The following is a 19,913-nucleotide window of genomic DNA, read 5'->3' as shown; positions in this document are numbered from 1 at the left end:
GTTCAGTGGTGCTAAGTGCATTCACACTGTTGTACAGCAGTCCCCACCATCCGTCCACAGAACTTTTCTCATCTTCCCAAACTGGAACCTGTTCCCATTAGACACTAACCTCCCGTTCCCCCGGCCCCCGGCCCCTCTCACCCACCATTCTGCTTTCTGTCTCTATGGATTTGGTGACTCTAGGGACCTCATATACGTGGAACCATGCGGGATTTGTCCTTTTGTGACCGGCTTGTTTCACTCAGCAGAATGTCCTCAAGGTTCATCCGTGTTGTAGCAGGTGTCAGAACGTGTTTACTACATTTTGCTTTTCTTTCTCCTCATCTCTTAATGGACACTTGGGCTACTTCCACATTTTGTCAGTTGTAAATAATGCTGTTATCAGTGAGTGTACAAATACCTCTTCAAGACCCTGATTTCATTTCCTTAGGGTATATATCAGAAGTGGAATTGCTGGATCATGTGATAGTTCCGTTTTTAATTTTTTGAGGAAACTCTACTGTTTTCCGCAGCAGCTGCACCATTTTACGTTCCTACCCACAGTGCACCAGCGTTCCATTTTCTCCACATCTTCGCCAGCACTTGTTATTTTCTGCTTTTTTTGAGAGTGGCCATCACACGGGTGTGAAGTGGTGCATCACTGTGGTTTTGATTTGAATTTCCCTGATGATTGGTGATGTTGAGCATCTTTTCATGGGTTTATTGGCCATTCATATGCCTTCTTTGGAAAATGTCTATTCAAGTCCTTTGCCCATTTTTTACTCAGGTTGTTTGGGTTTTTTTGTTGCTGCTCACTTGTCCATTGAACTATTTTAAAATTATCTCTCTTGCTTACCTTTTCCATGTAAGTGTCCTGTATTCCCAGCTAATTTTAAATTCCTTGAGGGCAAGAAGTAGTGTTTTGTACTTAGTCCCTCCATGATGCTCAGTCGCTGTAGCGACCTCGGCTGTTCCTTCTGGGCCCCCTCGCACCAGGCCCACCCCTCGCAGCTTTGGGCTCCCCCAGGCTCTCTCCTCTGCCCGAGGAACTTCCCCCGGATGCCAGGTCTCAGTGGCCCTCCTGTGTGGCTCCCTCCCTGCACGTTGGGCTCATCCCTGCCACAGCCCACACGGCCCCGGGTCAGGACTCCCTCTGGCTGGTCTGATTCTGCTCTGCCGTGGCCCGTGAGGTTGGGCACCTGTGGGTGAAGGCAGGCGTCTCTGAATCCCAAGCGCCTGGCACAGCTGCTGTTCTGGAACTATTTGTTGGATGAACTAACGAATCAACGGGTGGGTTCCGTGATTATAAGACGTACAAGTGTCAGTTTTTCTGTTCCAGCCCTGCCGGATCAAAGGCGACATTGGCCAGTCCAGTGATGAAGATTCTGCTCCTCTTGTCCATTGTGTCCGCCTTCTGTCCGCTTCATTTTTGCTAACTGGGGAAAAACACGGTAAGTGTAGAAAGGCAGGTGCAGAGTTGAAGGGAATGACTTCAGGTTTCAGAGGTCATCTTGGGAACCAGCTTCGTGCCTGTTTGCAGCAGACAGAGTAGAATCTGGGGATGAGCTTTGGTTTTCACTGACCAGTGCGGGAGGGAGGGGAAGACGGGAGCAGCTTGTTTAGTGGGTCTAGTTTTGTGTATTTGGAAGCTAGATATGTGCTGCTTTGAAGCTGAAGGTGACCCAGGTGTATTTGTTTGCAGCCTTGGTTCCGGATAGGGATGTGAGGGTCAGCGTGAAGGCACTGGCGCTCAGCTGTGTTGGAGCTGCTGTGGCCCTTCACCCTGAATCTTTCTTCGGCAGACTTTACAGAGCACCGCTTGACACCATGGAATACCCTGGTACGTTCAAAGTTTGTATCTTATTCCTCACGTTCAGTCATTATTTTGAAAACTATTTCAAACCGTCTTGACTATTTTAGTTTTAGAGCACTAAGTTTTCTTAGCTAATTTGCGGCATTTGAGGTGTGTTCTCCATAAAACACATAGTCATGTTTCTAGCTTCCTGGACCCCCTATAGATATGCAGTGTTTAGTTGAAACACATACAACAAAGCGATAGAAATCTGGGAACATCAGAGCTTATTTGCATATGAATTGGATTTATACCAAAAGCACAAGTTGTATATAATCAGAATTGCTTTGGGCCACAGCACCCAGGCCAGGTGTTCACACTCAGAGCCAGTGGGCACCGAGACCAGCTGGGGCGGCAGCGAGCCAGCCTCCTGTCGTGCACGTTCTGGGGCGCATTCTCACGATAGGGTGGACGGTGGGAAGACTCGCTCCCCTAAAGTTATCCTCCCGCCTGCTCTCTGTCTTTCCTTGGGCAAGGGGACAACCCATGCTTTTGAATTTATATTAGGTAAGTATGGACAGGTTTGAGGTTCTCTAATAATTTTTTGAGATGAAACCTTGGAATTTTGATTATTGGCTGACAACCTGGAATTATAATCCAGAAAATCTATTGTGTTGAAGGATGAATATAGAATCTTTAAACCCCGAAACGTTTTTACCACTGATGGTTATTATATTCAAGTCTTTTCTAGATTAGGATCACTGGCTCGCCCTCTTTTTCTTTCCTGAGAATTCAGCCTTTGCCCAGAGTTAGAAAGTTGACGGTAGGGACTTGTACAGTGGCCGGCCATCTCTCTCCACAGAGGAGCAGTACGTGTCAGACATCTTGAACTACATCGACCATGGGGACCCACAGGTCAGAGGAGCCACAGCTATCCTCTGTGGGACCCTTGTCTCCTCCATCCTCAGCAGGTCCCGCTTCCACGTGGGAGACTGGATGGGCACCGTCAGAACCCTGACAGGTAACGTCGAGTGTTCAGTTTTCAGTGTTGTCTCTTCCAGATGGCCTTCTCATGTTCAGGTTCACATGAAGGTGTTTGTTCCTTGCTCTTCCGATCAGGAAATACATTTTCTCTGGTGGACTGCATTCCCCTGCTGCAGAAAACTTTGAAGGATGAATCTTCTGTTACTTGCAAGTTGGCTTGTACAGCTGTGAGGGTGAGCATAGTCATTTGTGGAAATCACTTCTTTGATTAGTGGAAATTTTACCAATGTTACAGTTAAAATTGGAGCTTAACATTAAATATTTCCAGATATTCTAAACAATAAGAAACATCTGTGTATCCACCACTCAGCCTTAGAAGGAAAACATTGCCAACAGTTAGGGTTTAATAGACTTTGATTTAGATCTCAGAATATTTGTTTGAAGTATACCTTCCCTAAAGGGTGTCTGTACCTTGCTCACATTAAGTGTAAAACCTGTTGAATTAAAAAAACAACTCTTTCAGGCCCATAGAATGGATAGAGTTAAAGTGAGGCATAGGGGTTATTTAATCCCCTTTGTTTTTTGTGTCGAGGGAGAGCCCCAGTCCTTTATGTGGTAGGAAACTTTATATCAGCTGGTTCATAAATCACAACTGGCTAGTCAACAGCAGTCCAAGTTAACCAGTAAAAATCAAAACAAAACCCCTACAATTGTCAGATTTATGGGATACCGTTCCTTTGGCCCGGCCAGAATTGTTCCTCAGTTCGAGTTGTTTGCCAAGTTTCAGTCAGTCTGTCTTTGCTGGAGCAGAAGGAAGGGGGTTGGCGGCAGGCATCAGGCCGTGTGTGGAACTGCCCACGAGTGTGCTCAGGGCTCGGGGGAGGGTGCAGCCTCGGAAGCCCCGTCCTGTCCGCTCGTGCGGCCAAGGGCAGGGTCACGTCAGGAAGGGCTCGGGTGCTGTGTCCCGTGTGCTGGGCCCGCGGCTGAGCTCGGGTTTAGCGGTGGCGGTGTGGCGCGTGGTCGGTGATGGTGAGGCTGGTGTCTGGGAGGAGAGGCCAGGGTAGAGGCAGAGACGGGGGGAAGAAAATAATTTTGTGGAAGGGACACATTTACTTTGCAACTCGAGTTTATGGAGGTGAGTGTATATGATAAGTGTTTCTGAGAGATGTGGAAACAGGGCAGCATCCCTGTCGCTGTTAAAGGAAGACGGAGCGGGGACGGTGGGAGGGGTCGGCGTGGGAGGGGTCGGCGGAGGCCCACCTGCCGCCCGCTGTGCCTTCCAGCTCTGCGTCATGAGTCTCTGCAGCAGCAGCTACAGCGAGTGGGGGCTGCAGCTCCTCACCGACATGCTGGCCCTGCGGAGCAGCTCCTACTGGCTGGTGAGGACGGAGCTTCTGGAGACCGTGGCAGAGATCGACTTCAGGTGAGTGAGTCGGGCTCATTGGGTCGGCGAACCACAGCCGCTCCCAAGTCTGAACAGGCGTTGGAAGGCCCGGTCCCCTGCTGCCAGTAGTGACGCTTATCAAGTGACCCGTGTCAGCATCGGAGTGGTTTGCACGGCTGCCGCTGCCCGTCTCCTCCTTGACTTTGCCCCCTTCCTGGAATGTTTACGTACAGGCAGAGGAGTGGGGTTTTCCAGTAGTCTTAGTCATCTAGGTGTTCTGGGTGGTGTGAATAAAAGAGCTCGAACTTCTAAGACAGTGAAGCTTGTGTCACTTGTGCTTGTTTAAACGAGTATACTTAGCACTGTACTGAACTTAGCTGATCTGTATTGTGTTGCAGTTAAAAATAACTTCTGATGCCTTGCAGTTTTCATTTTCTAAGAGTAAGTTTTCTTTCCAGGTGATTTCTCTCCATGCTTTCTTTTAGACGGGAAATTGTCCTTTATTGTCCGGGAACATTGTGCTTTTAAGCCGCCATTTATAGAGTGCTTGTTGCGTGCCAGGCTGGGCTAGGTGACCTCTGTGGGTTACCTTCTCTCAACCTCACAACATCTCCATGAAGTCGGGGTTGCTTTCACCTACGCCTCGCAGACAGGACCCTGAGCGGGGCGGGCGGGCCGGTCTTGGGGAGGCGCCAGAGTCTCAGCCCCCTCCCCACAGTCTGCCCCTCTGAGCTGATTCTGTAGGGCACTTGGGTCTTTCAAAATAACAGCTGCTTATATCCATTTTGAAGGAAAATAGTTTCCTGAGTAGTGTCTGACTGAGTCTGGAGTCAGGAGAGCAGTGTAAATTCTACTTGTTTGGAAAACATGAGCCTTTCTGCTGTTTTAAGCAAGGCTGCCTCAGAGCCTTCCCTGGCTCTTGGTTAATGTGCTGGAACCGGCCGTCTTCCTTGCTCTGTCAGTCGTGCAGGCCATCAGCGGGTGTTTGTTCAGTAACTAAATTGTTTCATTGTGAAATATGTTCTTTTGTGTTAGGTTGGTGAGCTTTTTGGAGGCAAAAGCAGAAAACCTACACAGAAGGGCCCATCATTATACAGGGGTAAGCCCTTCATTTTTGTGAGGCCGTGATTTAACTTCCAGGAAGTGCACTTTCCTAGTGGAGTAGAATGTCTTGGAATGCATTCTGTCCTAGATTTATTTCACATGAAGTATTTATTGACATCATGAAAGTTGTGATTGTATGCGTGACTTTAGGACTAGTGATGTTGAGTTCTCCCTCACTGGCTTTCCAAAATATCTGACCTAAAACTTAGTTAATATATCTGTTTTTATTATCCTTCTTTCCAAAGCTTTTAAAACTGCAAGAACGAGTGCTCAATAACATTGTCATCTATTTGCTTGGGGATGAAGACCCCAGGGTGCGCCATGTTGCTGCAGCTTCGTTAACGAGGTACTTACCAAGTATTTTATCTCTTTTCACTTTCTTGGTTAAAGTACTAAATGATATGAGAATGGGAAGAGAGGGGAAAATTCAGAGGACGTGGGGCAGTATTCCTAAATCTTTTGAGCTCACAGTCAGCTACTCTTAAACTATCAAAAAAGGTATTTTTCACTACCTTAAGGGTCTAAAATGGAAATTTAAACAACAAAGTACTAGCTTCATATTATAAAAGTAATGCACTTTCATGGCCAGAATTTTGAAATATGGAGACTAGCACTGGAAAAATCACCTTCGGTTCTACCCTTGGAGATAACCACTATTAACATTTTTTCCTGTATATCCTATGTACAAGTTTCTTTTTCAAAATTGGGACAAAATGTACATGCAGTTCTGTTATCTGATAATTTCTACATAATCTATTATTAGCATCTTCCTGTTGGAAATACTCTTCTAAAAAAGAAATTTTAACTGGCATTGTTGTCTGGGGCGGCACCCTCTGTTCAAATATATTCATATTTCCGTACTGAAGTGCATGACATTTCATATAGTGTGAGATAAATAAAGCCTGTAAATATTGTTTTAAAATTTTTTTAGTTAGTGGCCACTTTTTCACTATGTAGTTGTGATAAATTTTTATATAAATATTATTTGGTTGGATATTAAATCTTTATTGATTTAAATAATGAATAATGGTTCAGTGACTGTTGTTATACATAAATGTTTATGTGTAATTTTTTTTCTTAGAATTAATTTCTGGAAGTTGAGTTACTAGGCCAGGCAAGCTTTCTGATTTTCCCTAGTAGCTTTATTGAGGTATAATTTTATATCTCTAAAATTTACTCATTTTAAGTGTACAGTTAAATGAGTTTTGGTAAATTTACAGAGTTGTGCAACCTTCACCACAATCCAATTTTACAACATTTCCATCATCTCAAAAAGGTCTTTTGTGCCCATTTGCAATAATTCCCAATTCCCACCTGGCCACAGGCAACCACTAATCTGTTTCCTGACTTTAGAGATTTGCCTTTTCTACATGTTCTATATAAATGAGGTCACATAATAAATAGATGGGACTTTTGCGTCTGGCTTCTTCTGCTTAGTTTCTGAGATTCATCCATGCTACGTGGTGTGTTTGTTCCTTTCATTGTTGAATAGTATTCTGTTACATAGATAATACTCTATTTTATTTATACATTCACCAGCTGGTATTATTATTTTCACTTTTTGACTACTATGAATCATGCTTTTCATTTCTCATGGGTAGATACCTAGAAGTGGATTTTTATGGGTTTTGGTACTTACTGTGAAATTACTGTCCAGAAACAGATCAGTTTATGCTCCCACTCCCAGAATATGATTGTGCCTGATTCTTCTCACCAAAACAGTATTTCAAAAGAAGTTAAATATGTGTCAGTTGTTCAGGCACTCATTGGTATTTCCTATTAAAGTAACTTTTATCTTGTTTTAAAAGTAATGTTTACTGAACAAGATTTAGGAAAAATGTGAGGAAGGAAATAAAAATCTTTGTAATCAAACTGCTCAAAAGAAAACCAGTTACATTTCGGTGGATATTCTTTCGGTTTTCAATGTGGTCATTTGCATTTCTTTGATTACTTGTGAGGTGTACCTTTTCATGGATTTAACTGGATCTATATAACTTACTTGATCAAAGATCTTGGATCTTTACCATTTTCTGTGAATGATAGTAGTTTATTAAACCTTAGGAAAAAATTATACTTACGACCAGGTCTTCATGGAGGAAAGAGACTTTAACTAAAGACACTGGGTTTGCAAACTAATGTGATAAAACAGTTGACTGTTTCTAAAAGTTACGGGCCCGTCTGTAGGTGTGTGAGTGCTCACACAGGGCGTGTGCCGAGTGCTGATTGCAGGGAGGAGCCCATGTGCCCCCTGCATTCTGCCTCTGAGTTCACTTTGGATTTGTGAGGGACCTCAGCTGGAGCTCTGCACCTGGGAGTGTGTGGGACGGTTTTGCAGACAAAATTGCAGAAGAGAGTAAGGGACAGCCCCTGGCATTCAGATCTGCCCTGTACTCAGTGCTTCCTGTGCACCTTGGCTTCACGCACTTGTTGATGCTGATCAAGATGGTTAGAAAGAGAACTTCCAGGGTTTTTTAAATCAAAGCATTTAATTATGTGTAGAGAGATGTATGTAACTGCATGACAGACAGGAAGAGAGTCCAGCGCCTGGTCTTTTCAGAGCAGGTGTGTGGGGGAGTGGCCCTGCGATCGGAGCCTCTGCTCTTAATTCCCCTGACGAAGGAAGTGTCCGTGGGTAGCCGGAGGGAGGGGATCACAGGTGGGTTTCAGGTACTTTCTAAGGGAAATAAACCTTGCTTTTATGTCAGGCTTGTCCCGAAGCTGTTTTATAAGTGCGACCAAGGACAGGCTGACGCAGTCGTGGCCATGGCGAGAGGTCAAAGCAGCGTTCACCTGAAGCCTCTCATGCACGAGGCGCAGCCTCCATCTCACTTCTCCGCCAGCACCATAACCAGGTACCCCTGCTAGCCGAGGAAAGTGTGCCCTGGGCTCACTCTAAAGCCTCGTGTTTTCTAGAGAAAACGCTTGGAATAGGCGTTCCTCCCTTGATGGGGCGCTTCTCTTTTTCAGGGTCTACCACCCCGCCTCTTTATTTAAGCTCTGCTGCAGCCACACAGCAGTGACCTCGTAAATCGTATGATCTGTTTGTTATGAGCCACATACCGACAGCTGTATTTTTCTCTAGGACTCTAATGCTATGTCTTCTCTAAAAATTTGCCCTTAAAATTTTCACTTTATTTGTGTTACCTATGAAGAGTATAGTTATGTCATGACATTAATGTTTAGGTGAGCAGGTTGTTAAAGAGTGTCAGTGTTATTTAGGGTTATCGCTAGTTCAGTGATGTGCAATTATTATTATTCACATTTCTGTGTGAGAGTCTTTTAAATAAAATTTCAAATGGTTGTACACAGCCCATTCTTTTCTGTCTTTTAGACTAGAAGACTAACATAGACTGTTTTTTATTGTTGAGGACAGGACACTGAGGGAAACAAAAGTGAATCAACGCTAATCCTGCCTGGGCTTCATTTATGTAGTTGGGGAATTAGAATTTGTATGTAACTACAAGGAGGGATTGAAATTGACACGTGCCATGAATGGAGTATGGAAAAGTGGCAGTACTGTAATGGGAAAGGACTTTATTTTGTCCAGAATCAGGAGTAGATTCATGAAGCATTTCTTTTAACTTAAAAGCTTGAAAAATGGGCAGCTTTGGACACGTAGAGATTGCGGGCAAGGCTGTGTTGAAGAGAGCATTGCTCCAGTGCTGTGGTGTTGGGAACTGGAGGAGGAGAGGGGTGATTTCAGCCATTTTCCTAGAATAATGACCACATTTATTCCCAGTCTTTCTTTAACTTAAACGTCAAGACTGCTTTAACCTCTTGTAGCCTTTAATCTTAAAATTTTAAGTGCCATTTGAATTTTGAAAATGTCATAAGCTTCAGTGGTAGATTATAAGTCTCCACGTCTCTTTCTCATTAGAATATATAGAGGCTATAACCTACTACCAAGCATAACAGACGTCACTATGGAAAATAACCTTTCGAGAGTCATTGCAGCAGTTTCTCATGAGCTAATCACATCAACCACGAGGGCGCTCACAGTAAGACTCTTTTGGTTGGTCTTAATGAGGTTACTTTTCAGTAGTTTGTGTGGTCAGTTCTTAACGGTAGGATGCTTGTATTAGAGCTCTTATATGTGCGGCTTACTAAGAAATTGTGCTTCTGTGAATAAAACCTGGGTTTATTCCAATGGGGATGGAAACAACTTTTTTTTTTCCTGAACATTAAATATGTTCAGCCAGGGGAACTCCCCAGCGGTCCGGTGGTTAGGAATTGGCGCTTTCACTGCCGCGGGCCTGGGTTCAGTCCCTGGCTGGGAACTAAGATCCCACAAGCCGCGCGTCGCGGCCAAAAAATTAAAATCAATCAATCAGTCAATCAGCCAGTCTAGGAAGACATAACAAAGAAAAGAAAAACTACCATAATCTGAATTGGTAGTATATCAGAAGTTTAAAATATCTCTAGAATAATTGACTCAGTGACTTTATAATACATACGAAGCAGAAAAAAATCAGAAATGCCAACAAAGATTTTTGTGTAATGTGATTATCTGTATCATTATTTGTGATGCTGAAATTGTAAAAGAACCATAATGTCCAAGAGTCCAAAACTGATTAAGTTCTGCTTATAACTAAATTCTGTGTAGATGGTGATATGTTTATTATGCACTTATTAACATGGTGCTTTGGAGGATTTTGAACAATCTGTAGAATGACCATCTGGATTATAATGAGTGAGAAAAGGCGCAGTACAAAACTATGTATGCCTGTGCCCAGACAGATCTTGCTTATGAAAAATAATGTTCACATTAAACACATTTCTTACATACTTAAGAAAATGATTGGCAGAAAATTTCCAAAATAAATTTTAGGATTATGCTTTTTAAGATATTCACAAATTTTCTAAAATGAACAAGTCTAACTTCCATAATCAGAAAAAAAGAATGTTATACGAAAGTAGTGCCAGTTTGCTGATTACCAGGTTAAATCTTGTCATTTATTTTATGTGACAGAAGGAATGCTTTCATGTTGTGAAAACTCAGGCAATTATGATTAGACGATCTTGATAAGTATATAAGTGCCTTTCAAACTTAAATATTGTTTGGGCTGTCTGCAGTTTGGTCTTCCCTTGATTTGTTCAAAATATTATAAACATTATTTGTATTTATTGTGGCCTACATATGTCAGACAGTGTTCTAGGCTTGGGATGTAAAAACAAAGAGGATCCGTGCCCTTGTGGTTCTTTCAGCCTGGTTAGGAAGATGGACATTAATCTGCTGGAGCAGATGGGGTGGGGTGAGCTGGGGTAGGAAGGGCATTCCTGGTGGGGGCGGGGAGCACGATGGTTAAAGTTCGAGGCAGAGGAGGTGCATCACTCCTGGCCTCTCATCACTGGGATATATATAATCGACCCTCCTTAAACCTGTATCTCAGTTGTCCAGCTGTATCTTCTAAGGTATGAACTTGTATCGTGGGAGGACAGATGTCTTATCGTTAGATACAGATCGCAATTTTGTTTTCATTGTTCGTACTCTTTATAAAGGGAAAAAGGAGGTTCAATTTAATAAACTTTTTTGGTGTTTGAGTGTGATTTTCTCATTCCTTTCTTCTTTAGTTTGGATGCTGTGAAGCTCTGTGTCTTCTTTCAACTGCCTTTCCAGTTTGCATTTGGAGTTTAGGTTGGCATTGTGGGTATGTATTTTCCTCGGCGCATGGCTGTCTACAATTATGTGATACAAACATAGTTATACGGATCCCTTTCTTTCTTTCTTTTTAAGTCTCACCTTAACAGTTTCACCTTTTGGAAAAGTACCCATTGGAATATTTGCTTCTGCCCTGTTAGTTGTGTGGGAAGCTAGAGAAGGAGCTATTGGGAAATACTGAATTACTTGTAATTCTGATGGATGTCACATGCTCACTCTTAAGCATTTTGGAGGATCTGAGGGTATGATTTGCAGGTTAATTTAAGGGAATTTGCATATGCTGGCAAAAGACTTTTCTAATTGGCTTGATTCTCTCCAAAATTATTCACTATTCACTATTAAAAACTTAGAAACATTTTTCATTTGAAATCAAATGTGAGCTATCGTGCAAAATTGTAATCAATTACAAGAGTAATTTAGGAACTATTATATTTATATTAGCAGTTCTCATTTAAAAATGATTTTCTTCCAGTAGATGGCCCTCATAGCATCTGTGAAATAATTCTGAGTCTTCTACAGCATTAAGGAGTAAGCTTTTGTCATGTATACTGATAACTGAGACAAATTTAGTAACTCACCATCACATTTGGAAGGAAATCTGCAGATTTCTTGTGTGTGTCAGCGTATGGCCAGCTAACTTTGCTTGGAGTAGGTGCGTTCTCTGGTCCTGGGTGATGGCTTTCCTGTGTCGTAGATGCAGCATTAGACCTGACTTCAGAGCAACTCTGGTGTTGGGGTAAACGTGCTAAGTCAGTCGAAAGAGAGGTAAAAGTTATCAGAGTAACCAGTTCCAATACTTCCAGTCAGATCTGCTACCTGATTTCTTGTCTCGGATGACTTTCATGGGACTGTGGTTACAAGAAAGATGCTAGTTCACAGTAGTAAAATCGCTTTATGAGCTGGCATGAAAGGAACAGTGATGTGCCTTCCTTTTGGTTCATAAGAGAAAGCAAGGCTGTTATCTTACAATTTTTCTGTAATTCGATCTTGCAAATGTCTGCTTTCAGAGTGCCCCCACTGAGCGCCTCTGATGAGTCTAGAAAGAGCTGTACTGTGGGCATGGCCACGATGATCCTGACCCTGCTTTCATCAGCCTGGTTCCCACTGGATCTCTCAGCCCATCAAGATGCTTTGATTTTAGCCGGGAACTTGCTTGCAGGTATTGGTACTGAGTTGAAAGAGGGACTCTAGGTCTTTAACTTTTGATTTCCTTTGGGGGGTGGCGGCGGTGAGCGCATGGAGGAAAAGTATTGAGGTCATTGCCAGGGATGGCTTGTTCCTTTAGTCAGAATTTCAGACATTACCGACAGGCATAAATGTGTACTGCAGGCAGCTATCCTGTACCGAGTATTTTAAAGCAGCCCTTTCCCGATCTAGCCCCTCAGTTAGCTATAGGTAAACTCATTTCTAATTTCATTTTAGCGGGCACCCTGTGCAGGTACTGTCGCAGGCACGGGGCCATGAGAAAGTATGGTGTGTGGGCTCCGTTCTCGATTTGAATGGAGGTTTGCAGCGACACGCGTCAACAGAAGTTCAGTGGCCGCACGGAGCGGCTGTAATCGCTCTCTGTCAGGGATTAGGGCAGGAAGCGACACCTACGGGCTGGCAGGAGAGGGGACACCAGACGGGGCACAGCGCACGTGAAGGCGTGCAGACGTGAGAGGGTGTGTGACGTTTGAGTGCTAAGTATTGTGGATAGTGTGTGAGGGCGAGGACGACGATGGAGAATGTGGCTGGTGAGGGATCCGTCTCCGTTAATGAGGACTTAGTCTGTTTGCTCTGGGAGGGACTAACAATCTGGGTAGTATTTTAGGAAGATCACTCGGCTGACGTGAATGTGGATTGGAGGAGAAGTTAGGGAAACCCGGACTTAAGGCAAGATCAAGAGAGCCTGAACAAGATAATGGCTGTGGGTTGTGTGGGAAGAGACCCATTAAAAGAGAGTGAAGGGGGCAGAGTCAGCACATCTGGATCACCAGTTGAACTTCGGTTGTAAAGATCAGGAGGGGCACTGTCACATCCTGGGTGGATATGTGATGGCGGCCTTCATGGAGGTTGGGGACACAGATTCAGGGGGAGATGTCGGTTTCCTGTGGAACCTGAGGCATCAGTGGGCCCCCAGGTGGAGGTGTCCAGCAGACTCTCGACGTAGACGGGTCTGAAGGACTTACGTCTTGGCCCCATGCTGTGGAGCTGGGGAGGTAACGTGTGTGCCCGTATCACAGCCAGTGCCCCCAGATCTCTGAGGAGTTCGTGGGCCTCCGAAGAAGAGGCCAGCCCTGCAGCCACCAAGCAGGAAGAGGTGTGGCCAGCTCTGGGTGACCGGACCCTGGTGCCCATGGTGGAGCAGCTCTTCTCCCACCTGCTGAAGGTGGTCAACATCTGTGCACACGTCCTGGATGATGTGGCTCCTGGACCAGCAATAAAGGTAACTCCTTGCTTGGGCAGCTGTTTTCAGCTGGTCCAGCTGGCTCCGTGGGGCCTCCAGGCATGCCTCTGTTTATTCATCTGTCCCTTCCTTATCCTCTTTTGCTTTAAATAAACAAAATTGCTCATATCATGACACTAGATTTAACACCTAGATGTGCTCATCCAATTTATAGCCCATTTGGTATCGTCTGTCATTTACTATCACCTGTGAGAGGGAAATACCTGGCTTTATTCTTGGGCTTTCAGTGTTGGCCGAGAAAGCTCAGCATTGAAGCCGGTCTCTCCCGAAATGTTTTGCTTTTCTTTGAAGTACAGTTCAGTGAAAACTATTCACACAGTGAATTTAAGATGGCTCAGTTCACTTGTAATTGTATCTGTTGGTTCACTCTCTCTCCTGTCTCTTCCACCTTGACAGCTCAGGTTCTCCTCTAGCTGCCAATTTGGTCCCCCTGCTGCTACAAGCTTCTCTCGAGTCCTTTCTCCCAGCTTAACCCCTGAATTAGTGTACTGCTTCTCTGACACTGGCCTTCTTTGCAAAACCTCTCGGGCCCTGGACTCAGTCCACTGCTTCGGCCGTCGATTCTTTAACCCCTGCTGGCCTGATTTATGCCAGTTCCCCATAGCAACGCTCCCTGCCAAGACCCGCCTTTGACTCTCGTGGGTGCTTCGCAGACCCTGTCTCACCTCCCCTCTGCATCTCCCAGGACCACCTCTCCTGTACTGAGGCATTCTCTCTGGTTGGCTTCCGAATCCTCTGACCCGCTTCTACTGCCTGGGTACTTCCTAGTTTAGTCTTCTTCCCACCATCCGTGCTTTCCAGGGCTCTGTTCTCAGTCGACCCCTCTCCATATTCTCTGGCCCAGGGCTGTCCAGCACAGCTCTCTGTAAGGATGGAAACGTTCCATCTACACCAGCTGGGACAGTAGCCACCAACCACATGTGGCAACCAAGCACGTGAAATGTGGCCAGGGCAACTGAGGAACTGAACTTCTGATTTTGTTTAATTGTCATTAAATTTAAATTTAAGTAGCCACCTGTAGATCATGGCTCTAGCGTGGGACCGGGCAGCTCAGTGCAGTCAGGTCTACTCTCAGGTCTTCAGTATCTAAGCGGGGCAGACCCCAGACCTGTCTTCGGAGTCCAGTGTGGCCAGCTGCCACGGGTCCCCTCTACTTGAGCGATCCGTAGAAATCTCATTCGGTCTAAATCTGGACTTCTTGGTCTCCTCCCCAGCCGGTGCTTCTCCCCGTCTCTCACTCCATATTTCTCAAGCTAGAATATGGGAGTCGTTACAGCTCTTCATCTTGCTCACCAAATTCTTTGTTTTCTCTCCTAAGTATCTTGCAGAAAGCCCATATATGTATATGCATACACGCATATACATTTACACATATCCATACACGCACATGTAGGTGCACACACATGTATACACTTTTCTCTATGCTCACTGCCGCTGTTCTGGTCCAAGCTGATGTAGTATCTCCTTTGCACCACTGCAGTGGCCTCGCTGAAACAACATTGTTAACATATCATACAGTTACAGTGCCATTCACACACCATGCACCTCACCCATTTAAAGTGTATGACTCTCTTTTAGTACACCCAGAGTTATTTGGCCATCACTACAATCCATTGTAGAACCCAAAAAGGAGCGCTGTACCACTTGGCTGTCATCCCCCGGCCCTCCCATGCCCCCAGCTCCAGGCAACCACTGAGCTACTTTCTGTTTCTGTACATCTGCCTGTTCTGGACATTGCATGTCAGTGCAGCTACACAGCTGGTGTCCTTTGTGACTGGCTCCTTTCACGTAGCGTGTTTTCCAGGTGCAGCAGCTTCTTTCCCGGTCTCTCTAGCCCTTCCCTGTCAGCCACTGTGCCCTTTGTGCAGACAAGGCTCCGAGGTGTAGGGTGGCCTCTCTCAGATCGTGGAGGGAGTGAGCAGCAGAGCTGAGGCGCCCGCGCCACTGCCTCCTGCCGTGTGGGGCTGGGGCGTTCTGTACTGTCCTGTGTTTGCAGAGTGTGGGCTTTGTGGAGGGTCCGGGTTTGTTGCCTCCTACCTCTGCTGCTTGTTAGCTGTGACCTTGAATAAGTCACTTCATCATCGCTGAGCCTATTTCCTCATTTGAAAACGGAGTTCAGAGCATTGCTTTGTACCCTGTTTCACGCCCTGGCTCCCAGAGAGAGCCCCATTGCTTGCTATTGGAGGTGGCATGCCGGGGCTCCGGGGGCCTCCTGAGACCCCGCCTGACTGCCTGAGGGCTCCTCCGTCTCTGAGCGTTCATGGTGCTCCCATTAGGAAATGCTGGGTCAGTTCCCACCACGTGCAATTGTTGTGTGGGCTAAAGTGGATGGTGCGTGTACGGAGTCTGAACTTCATAAATGTGGATTCAAAGAAGAGAAATGGATTGCACGGGTGAATGGTAGAAGCACATACCATAGTTTTCAGTTCTGTGTTGGTTACACTTCCTTCACAGTTTGTTTTCTATTTTAGGCAGCCTTGCCATCTCTAACAAACCCGCCTTCTCTGAGTCCAATCCGACGGAAGGGAAAAGAGAAGGAACCCGGAGAGCAGGTGTCTGTACCCGTGAGTCCCAAGAAAGGCGGTGAGGCCAGTCCAGGTGTGAGGCCACGGCGGGGGAGTGGGAGGGGGCGGGCTTGGGGGTGCCTGTCTGTATTACAGTGGTTTAGGACTAAAGCTTACATTCATGTCAAGGTTAATATTACAGCTTGGTAGTTTTGGGAAATAAAATACATAGCAGTGAAGCCAGAGAAATGGTTCCCCCAGGTGTGGTTTCAGGTATTGAATATTACTTACTGAGTGTACACAGACCACATTTTGGTCTTACGCACGTCTGAACGTTGCTTGCCAATGTGGGGTCCCAGCCGTCTGCAGGCGTCTGGTGCACAGCAGGGCGCTGTGCCCTGTGCTTCCCATGCTGTGCCTCCCCGCTTCTCCTCTTCTCACTGACTGATTTTCAGTAAGGGAGGGGGGTGTAGACGGCTAGGAATAGAGTGGGGTGACATTGTTGATTCTGATGTGTGGAGAATTCTGAAATAGGGAATGGAAATTTTACCTGTGGAAGGGCTGAGGGAGAAGTAAAGTGGGGATAAAATCATCTGAGTGAGACGAACCTGAGAAATTGACACACACTTGGAGGGGAAAGTCTTGTAATAGAAGGGGCCAGAGTGACCATGTGACTCTGCCTATGACGTATGTGGTCCGTGCCACTCTTGGTGGGTACAGAGCAGAGGCGACCAGACGCCTGTCTGCTTGTGCTGCCACCAAGTCTGTTCACATGCCACCTCACAGTGCCGGGGCCGGACATGATTCTCCCGTTCATTTTGCTTATAAAGCGTTTATGTTAAGCATTTTATTAATTTTAAAACTTTATTTAATTTTTTGGCTGCACCACACGGCTTGTGGGATCTTAAGTTCCCCGACCAGGGATTGAACCTAGGCCCCAGCAGTGAAAGCATCAAGTCCTAACCACTGGACCGCCAGGGAATTCCCTACGTCAAGCTTTTTTTTTTTTTTTTTTTTTAAGAGTTCTGAAAATGCTTATTCATTCAGTTCAGCAGTAAAGCATTTTAAAAGAAACTATTTTCTAAGTATTGATGACAATACCAGTGGAAGATTTACCAGCTAAAAAGCTTCAGAACTTTATAAATGCAAAGTTATCAGTATGTGACTGATCATCTTTCTGATGCATTAAATAAACTAAGGACCCCAAATCATAAATCTTTAAAATCTTACACGGTGCTTGGCATTTAATATTTAATATCAGCTTAATGATAGTGTGTGTACCCTGACAGTTTTCAGAGCATGTTCACATCACCCCTGTTTGATTGCTTACAGGGCTCGTGACCTAAGTCAACCAGAGGTCAACCCCATCGTGCCCCTGGGAGCCTTGTGCTCCGAGAGGTTTTGAGATTGACCGAAGGTCACGTCAGTTGTTCCTCTGACTCACAAACAGGCAGCCAGGCCAAACCAAACACATAACAGCATCACACTGCTTTTCTTCTTTTTCTTCTTTCTATTTTATTTTGTCATCTTATGGGTGGTACTCAGAGTCTACTTATGTTCATTAGTCAATTTCTTGTTATTGTGAATTAATCAAAAAATCAGGAAAAATTTGAATTTTATCCTACTAGAATACAATAAAAATAATTATTACTAGCAGTCTTTTTTAAACTTGGTGTGTGTTTACTTTTGATCTAAAAGTTTATTTTGTGTGGTGTGTTTAAAGCCTCTCGACCATCTGAAACCTCAGGGCCTGTTGCAGCAACCAAGTCCTCGTCACTGGGGAGTTTCTATCACCTTCCTTCTTACCTTAAATTGCACGATGTCCTGAAAGCTACACACGCAAACTACAAGGTACTGCTTCTTTTGTAAAAATACACTCATTCACACATTTCAGAGGATTGTCGATGTTTTTCTTAAGATTGTAGCTTATAGACATACAATATAAGTAAGTAAGTTAGACCTTTGGGATATGAGTTACAATTAGCTTTTTCAGCTTTGTCTTTCAGCTTTGTTTACGGTCGCTTCCATCATACAAAAGTTTAGGATTTTCATTGGGAAAGTGATGTCTTTATGGTTTATTGATGCCGTGTCTGGGCGTCCCAAGATCGCCCACGTTCAGAGATCCGCTAGAAGGTCTTGTGGGACTGAGCATGTGGTTGTAGTCACAGCGAGGGTTCCTCACGGCAGGGCGGGAAGGACACACAGCCAGCCCCTGAGGGGAAGGATGCCAGCAGAGTCTGGAGCAACCTCTGCCCCCCATGAGGGCCACTCGGAGGACCCCACCCGCCCCTGCCCTCAACTAAAGTGCAGCCGCGTGCTGGTTACAGAGGCTCCCTCTGCCTTCACAAACCAAAGTTCACACTCACAGAGGAGAGCAGGGGTCCAGCATCAACACATTGTTTGATAAGGCAGTCCAGGCACAGTGAGCCACCCTTGTGCTCAGGGCGAGTCTGACGCCAGTCTAGGGAACTGTTTACTGGCTGAGTTCCCAGGCACCCCCGAGGGCCAGCCCTGCAAGCAGCTTTCTGGAAGGGTAGCAGTCTGCTCTGTTGCCTCTCGCACAGGTACGCTTCTTCCTTAGGACTTTCTCATTCTGAGATGATGATGACATTTTATTTATTTATTCGGGGCCGCGCCACGTGGCTTGAGGGGTCTCAGTTCCCTGACCAGGGATTGAATCCCGGCCACAGCAGTGAAAGCCCAGAATCCTAACCAGTAGGCCACCGGGGAACTCCCCTCATTCTAAGATTATTAAGGAAAATCTCCCACGGTTTCATTTAGGGCTTTTCATTGTTTTCTTCCATTCCGTTTTTTGTGTGTTTAGCCTATGCTGTCTGCAGTTTGTTAGATATGAAGTATGCATCTAACAGGTTTTTTTTCCAGCTGCCTAACCAGTTGCCCCTACAGTTTCCCAAATAGTCCATTCTCTGGCACTAATGGGTTTTGAAATACTACCTTTGTCACATACTAAATTCTCATAGCTCTGTATTTCCGTTTACTCCTTTATTATATGAGTCTGTCCATCTGCTCATCCATTAGAAGCACACTTCCTGATTATTGTAGCTTCATAATGTATTTTTGAGGAGATCAGTTACCCCATTTTACTTTAGAATTTCCCTGGATATTCTTATTTATTTTTGCATATGGACATGAGAATAAGCTTATCTAATTCCAAAGAAAGTTGAGGGTTTTTCCATTGAGATTGTGTTAAATTTGTAGATTAATTTGGGGAAAACTGATATCTTACACGCTAAGCCTGCCCGTCCAGAGTGTGAGATGCTTTTTTTTGTGTTGGAAACTTCCTGTTTCCTCAGAAAGGCACCTCAGAAGCACATGAAATTTAAAGAATTTTAAAAGATACTTCACGTAGATCTTGCACGTTTTTTCATAAATGTGACCCGTAGTCTTCCTTTTTTTTATTACTAATAGATCTCAATTTTTTAAAAACCATTTACAAACTTTATCTGGTTTGTTTTCTGAAGGATATAGATAATTTTTAAAGATAAAAGATTTGGAAGCTCTCTTTAGCCGGATGTTTCTCATGTCAAGCTCTAAAGTAGAGGAGGGTATGTTTAAAATCCCACACAGAGAAGATGTTTCCTTTCCACCTGTTCTCAGTGTACGTCACCTTCAGTTCTGGGGGACCCCCCGCCCATGTTCTCTGCAGCATCCCTCCATCCTCTCCTCCCTCTCCATCATCTCCTTCCTGAATGCCCTGGACTCCAAGGTGGACCCCTTTACTTTTGGCCTCCCTGGAGTCTCGGAGTCCCGCCTGCTGGTTGAGTTGCTGTGTGCAGACTGTGTGTGTGTGTTTGGAGCGGCTGGCGTGTCCTGAGATCTTCCATCACTGCCTCCTCACCTCCTCTGCTGCCCCACGGGGTGTCCTGCTCTCCCACTCTCCATTGTTCGCTTGACCCTTGGGCTCCCCACTGCGTTATTTCCCAGTCTCCAAGTCCTTCTTCAGCTCTCCTCAGAGCCCTTTGACTCCAGTTCTCACATCTGTTCGCTATTCAGGAAAGGCCTTCCCTGCTCTCTCCCCGACCCCCACTCAAAGTCCT

At 45.2% G+C, this 19,913-nt stretch overlaps 1 protein-coding gene across 12 annotated transcripts in view; it reads left to right on the top strand.

The window, feature by feature from the left end:
* Nucleotides 1–19,913, top strand: part of HTT (huntingtin) — a 136,487-nt gene that overhangs the window by 50,810 nt on the left and 65,764 nt on the right. For all 12 annotated transcript variants that reach the window (XR_003795462.1, XR_003795464.1, XR_003795463.1 and 9 more), the window contains 14 exons: nt 1,319–1,430; nt 1,682–1,819; nt 2,634–2,792; nt 2,891–2,988; nt 4,039–4,178; nt 5,175–5,238; nt 5,489–5,589; nt 7,949–8,095; nt 9,121–9,241; nt 10,815–10,891; nt 11,910–12,061; nt 13,128–13,330; nt 15,823–15,949; nt 17,579–17,706. Coding sequence is in view for 9 of the 12 variants with exons in the window: in XM_029234592.1 (XP_029090425.1) it covers nt 1,319–1,430; nt 1,682–1,819; nt 2,634–2,792; nt 2,891–2,988; nt 4,039–4,178; nt 5,175–5,238; nt 5,489–5,589; nt 7,949–8,095; nt 9,121–9,241; nt 10,815–10,891; nt 11,910–12,061; nt 13,128–13,330; nt 15,823–15,949; nt 17,579–17,706 (1,767 nt within the window). In the remaining 3 variants the exon portion in view is untranslated. The remainder of the gene's footprint in view (nt 1–1,318; nt 1,431–1,681; nt 1,820–2,633; nt 2,793–2,890; nt 2,989–4,038; nt 4,179–5,174; nt 5,239–5,488; nt 5,590–7,948; nt 8,096–9,120; nt 9,242–10,814; nt 10,892–11,909; nt 12,062–13,127; nt 13,331–15,822; nt 15,950–17,578; nt 17,707–19,913) is intronic.

The sequence above is a fragment of the Monodon monoceros genome, unplaced genomic scaffold (assembly GCF_005190385.1).
Source record: "Monodon monoceros isolate NGI ecotype Baffin Bay Population unplaced genomic scaffold, NGI_Narwhal_1 Super_Scaffold_20, whole genome shotgun sequence".
NCBI lineage: Eukaryota > Metazoa > Chordata > Mammalia > Artiodactyla > Monodontidae > Monodon > Monodon monoceros.
The sequence above is the reverse complement of the archived record's forward strand: the minus strand, read 5'-3'. Positions and strand labels throughout refer to the sequence as shown.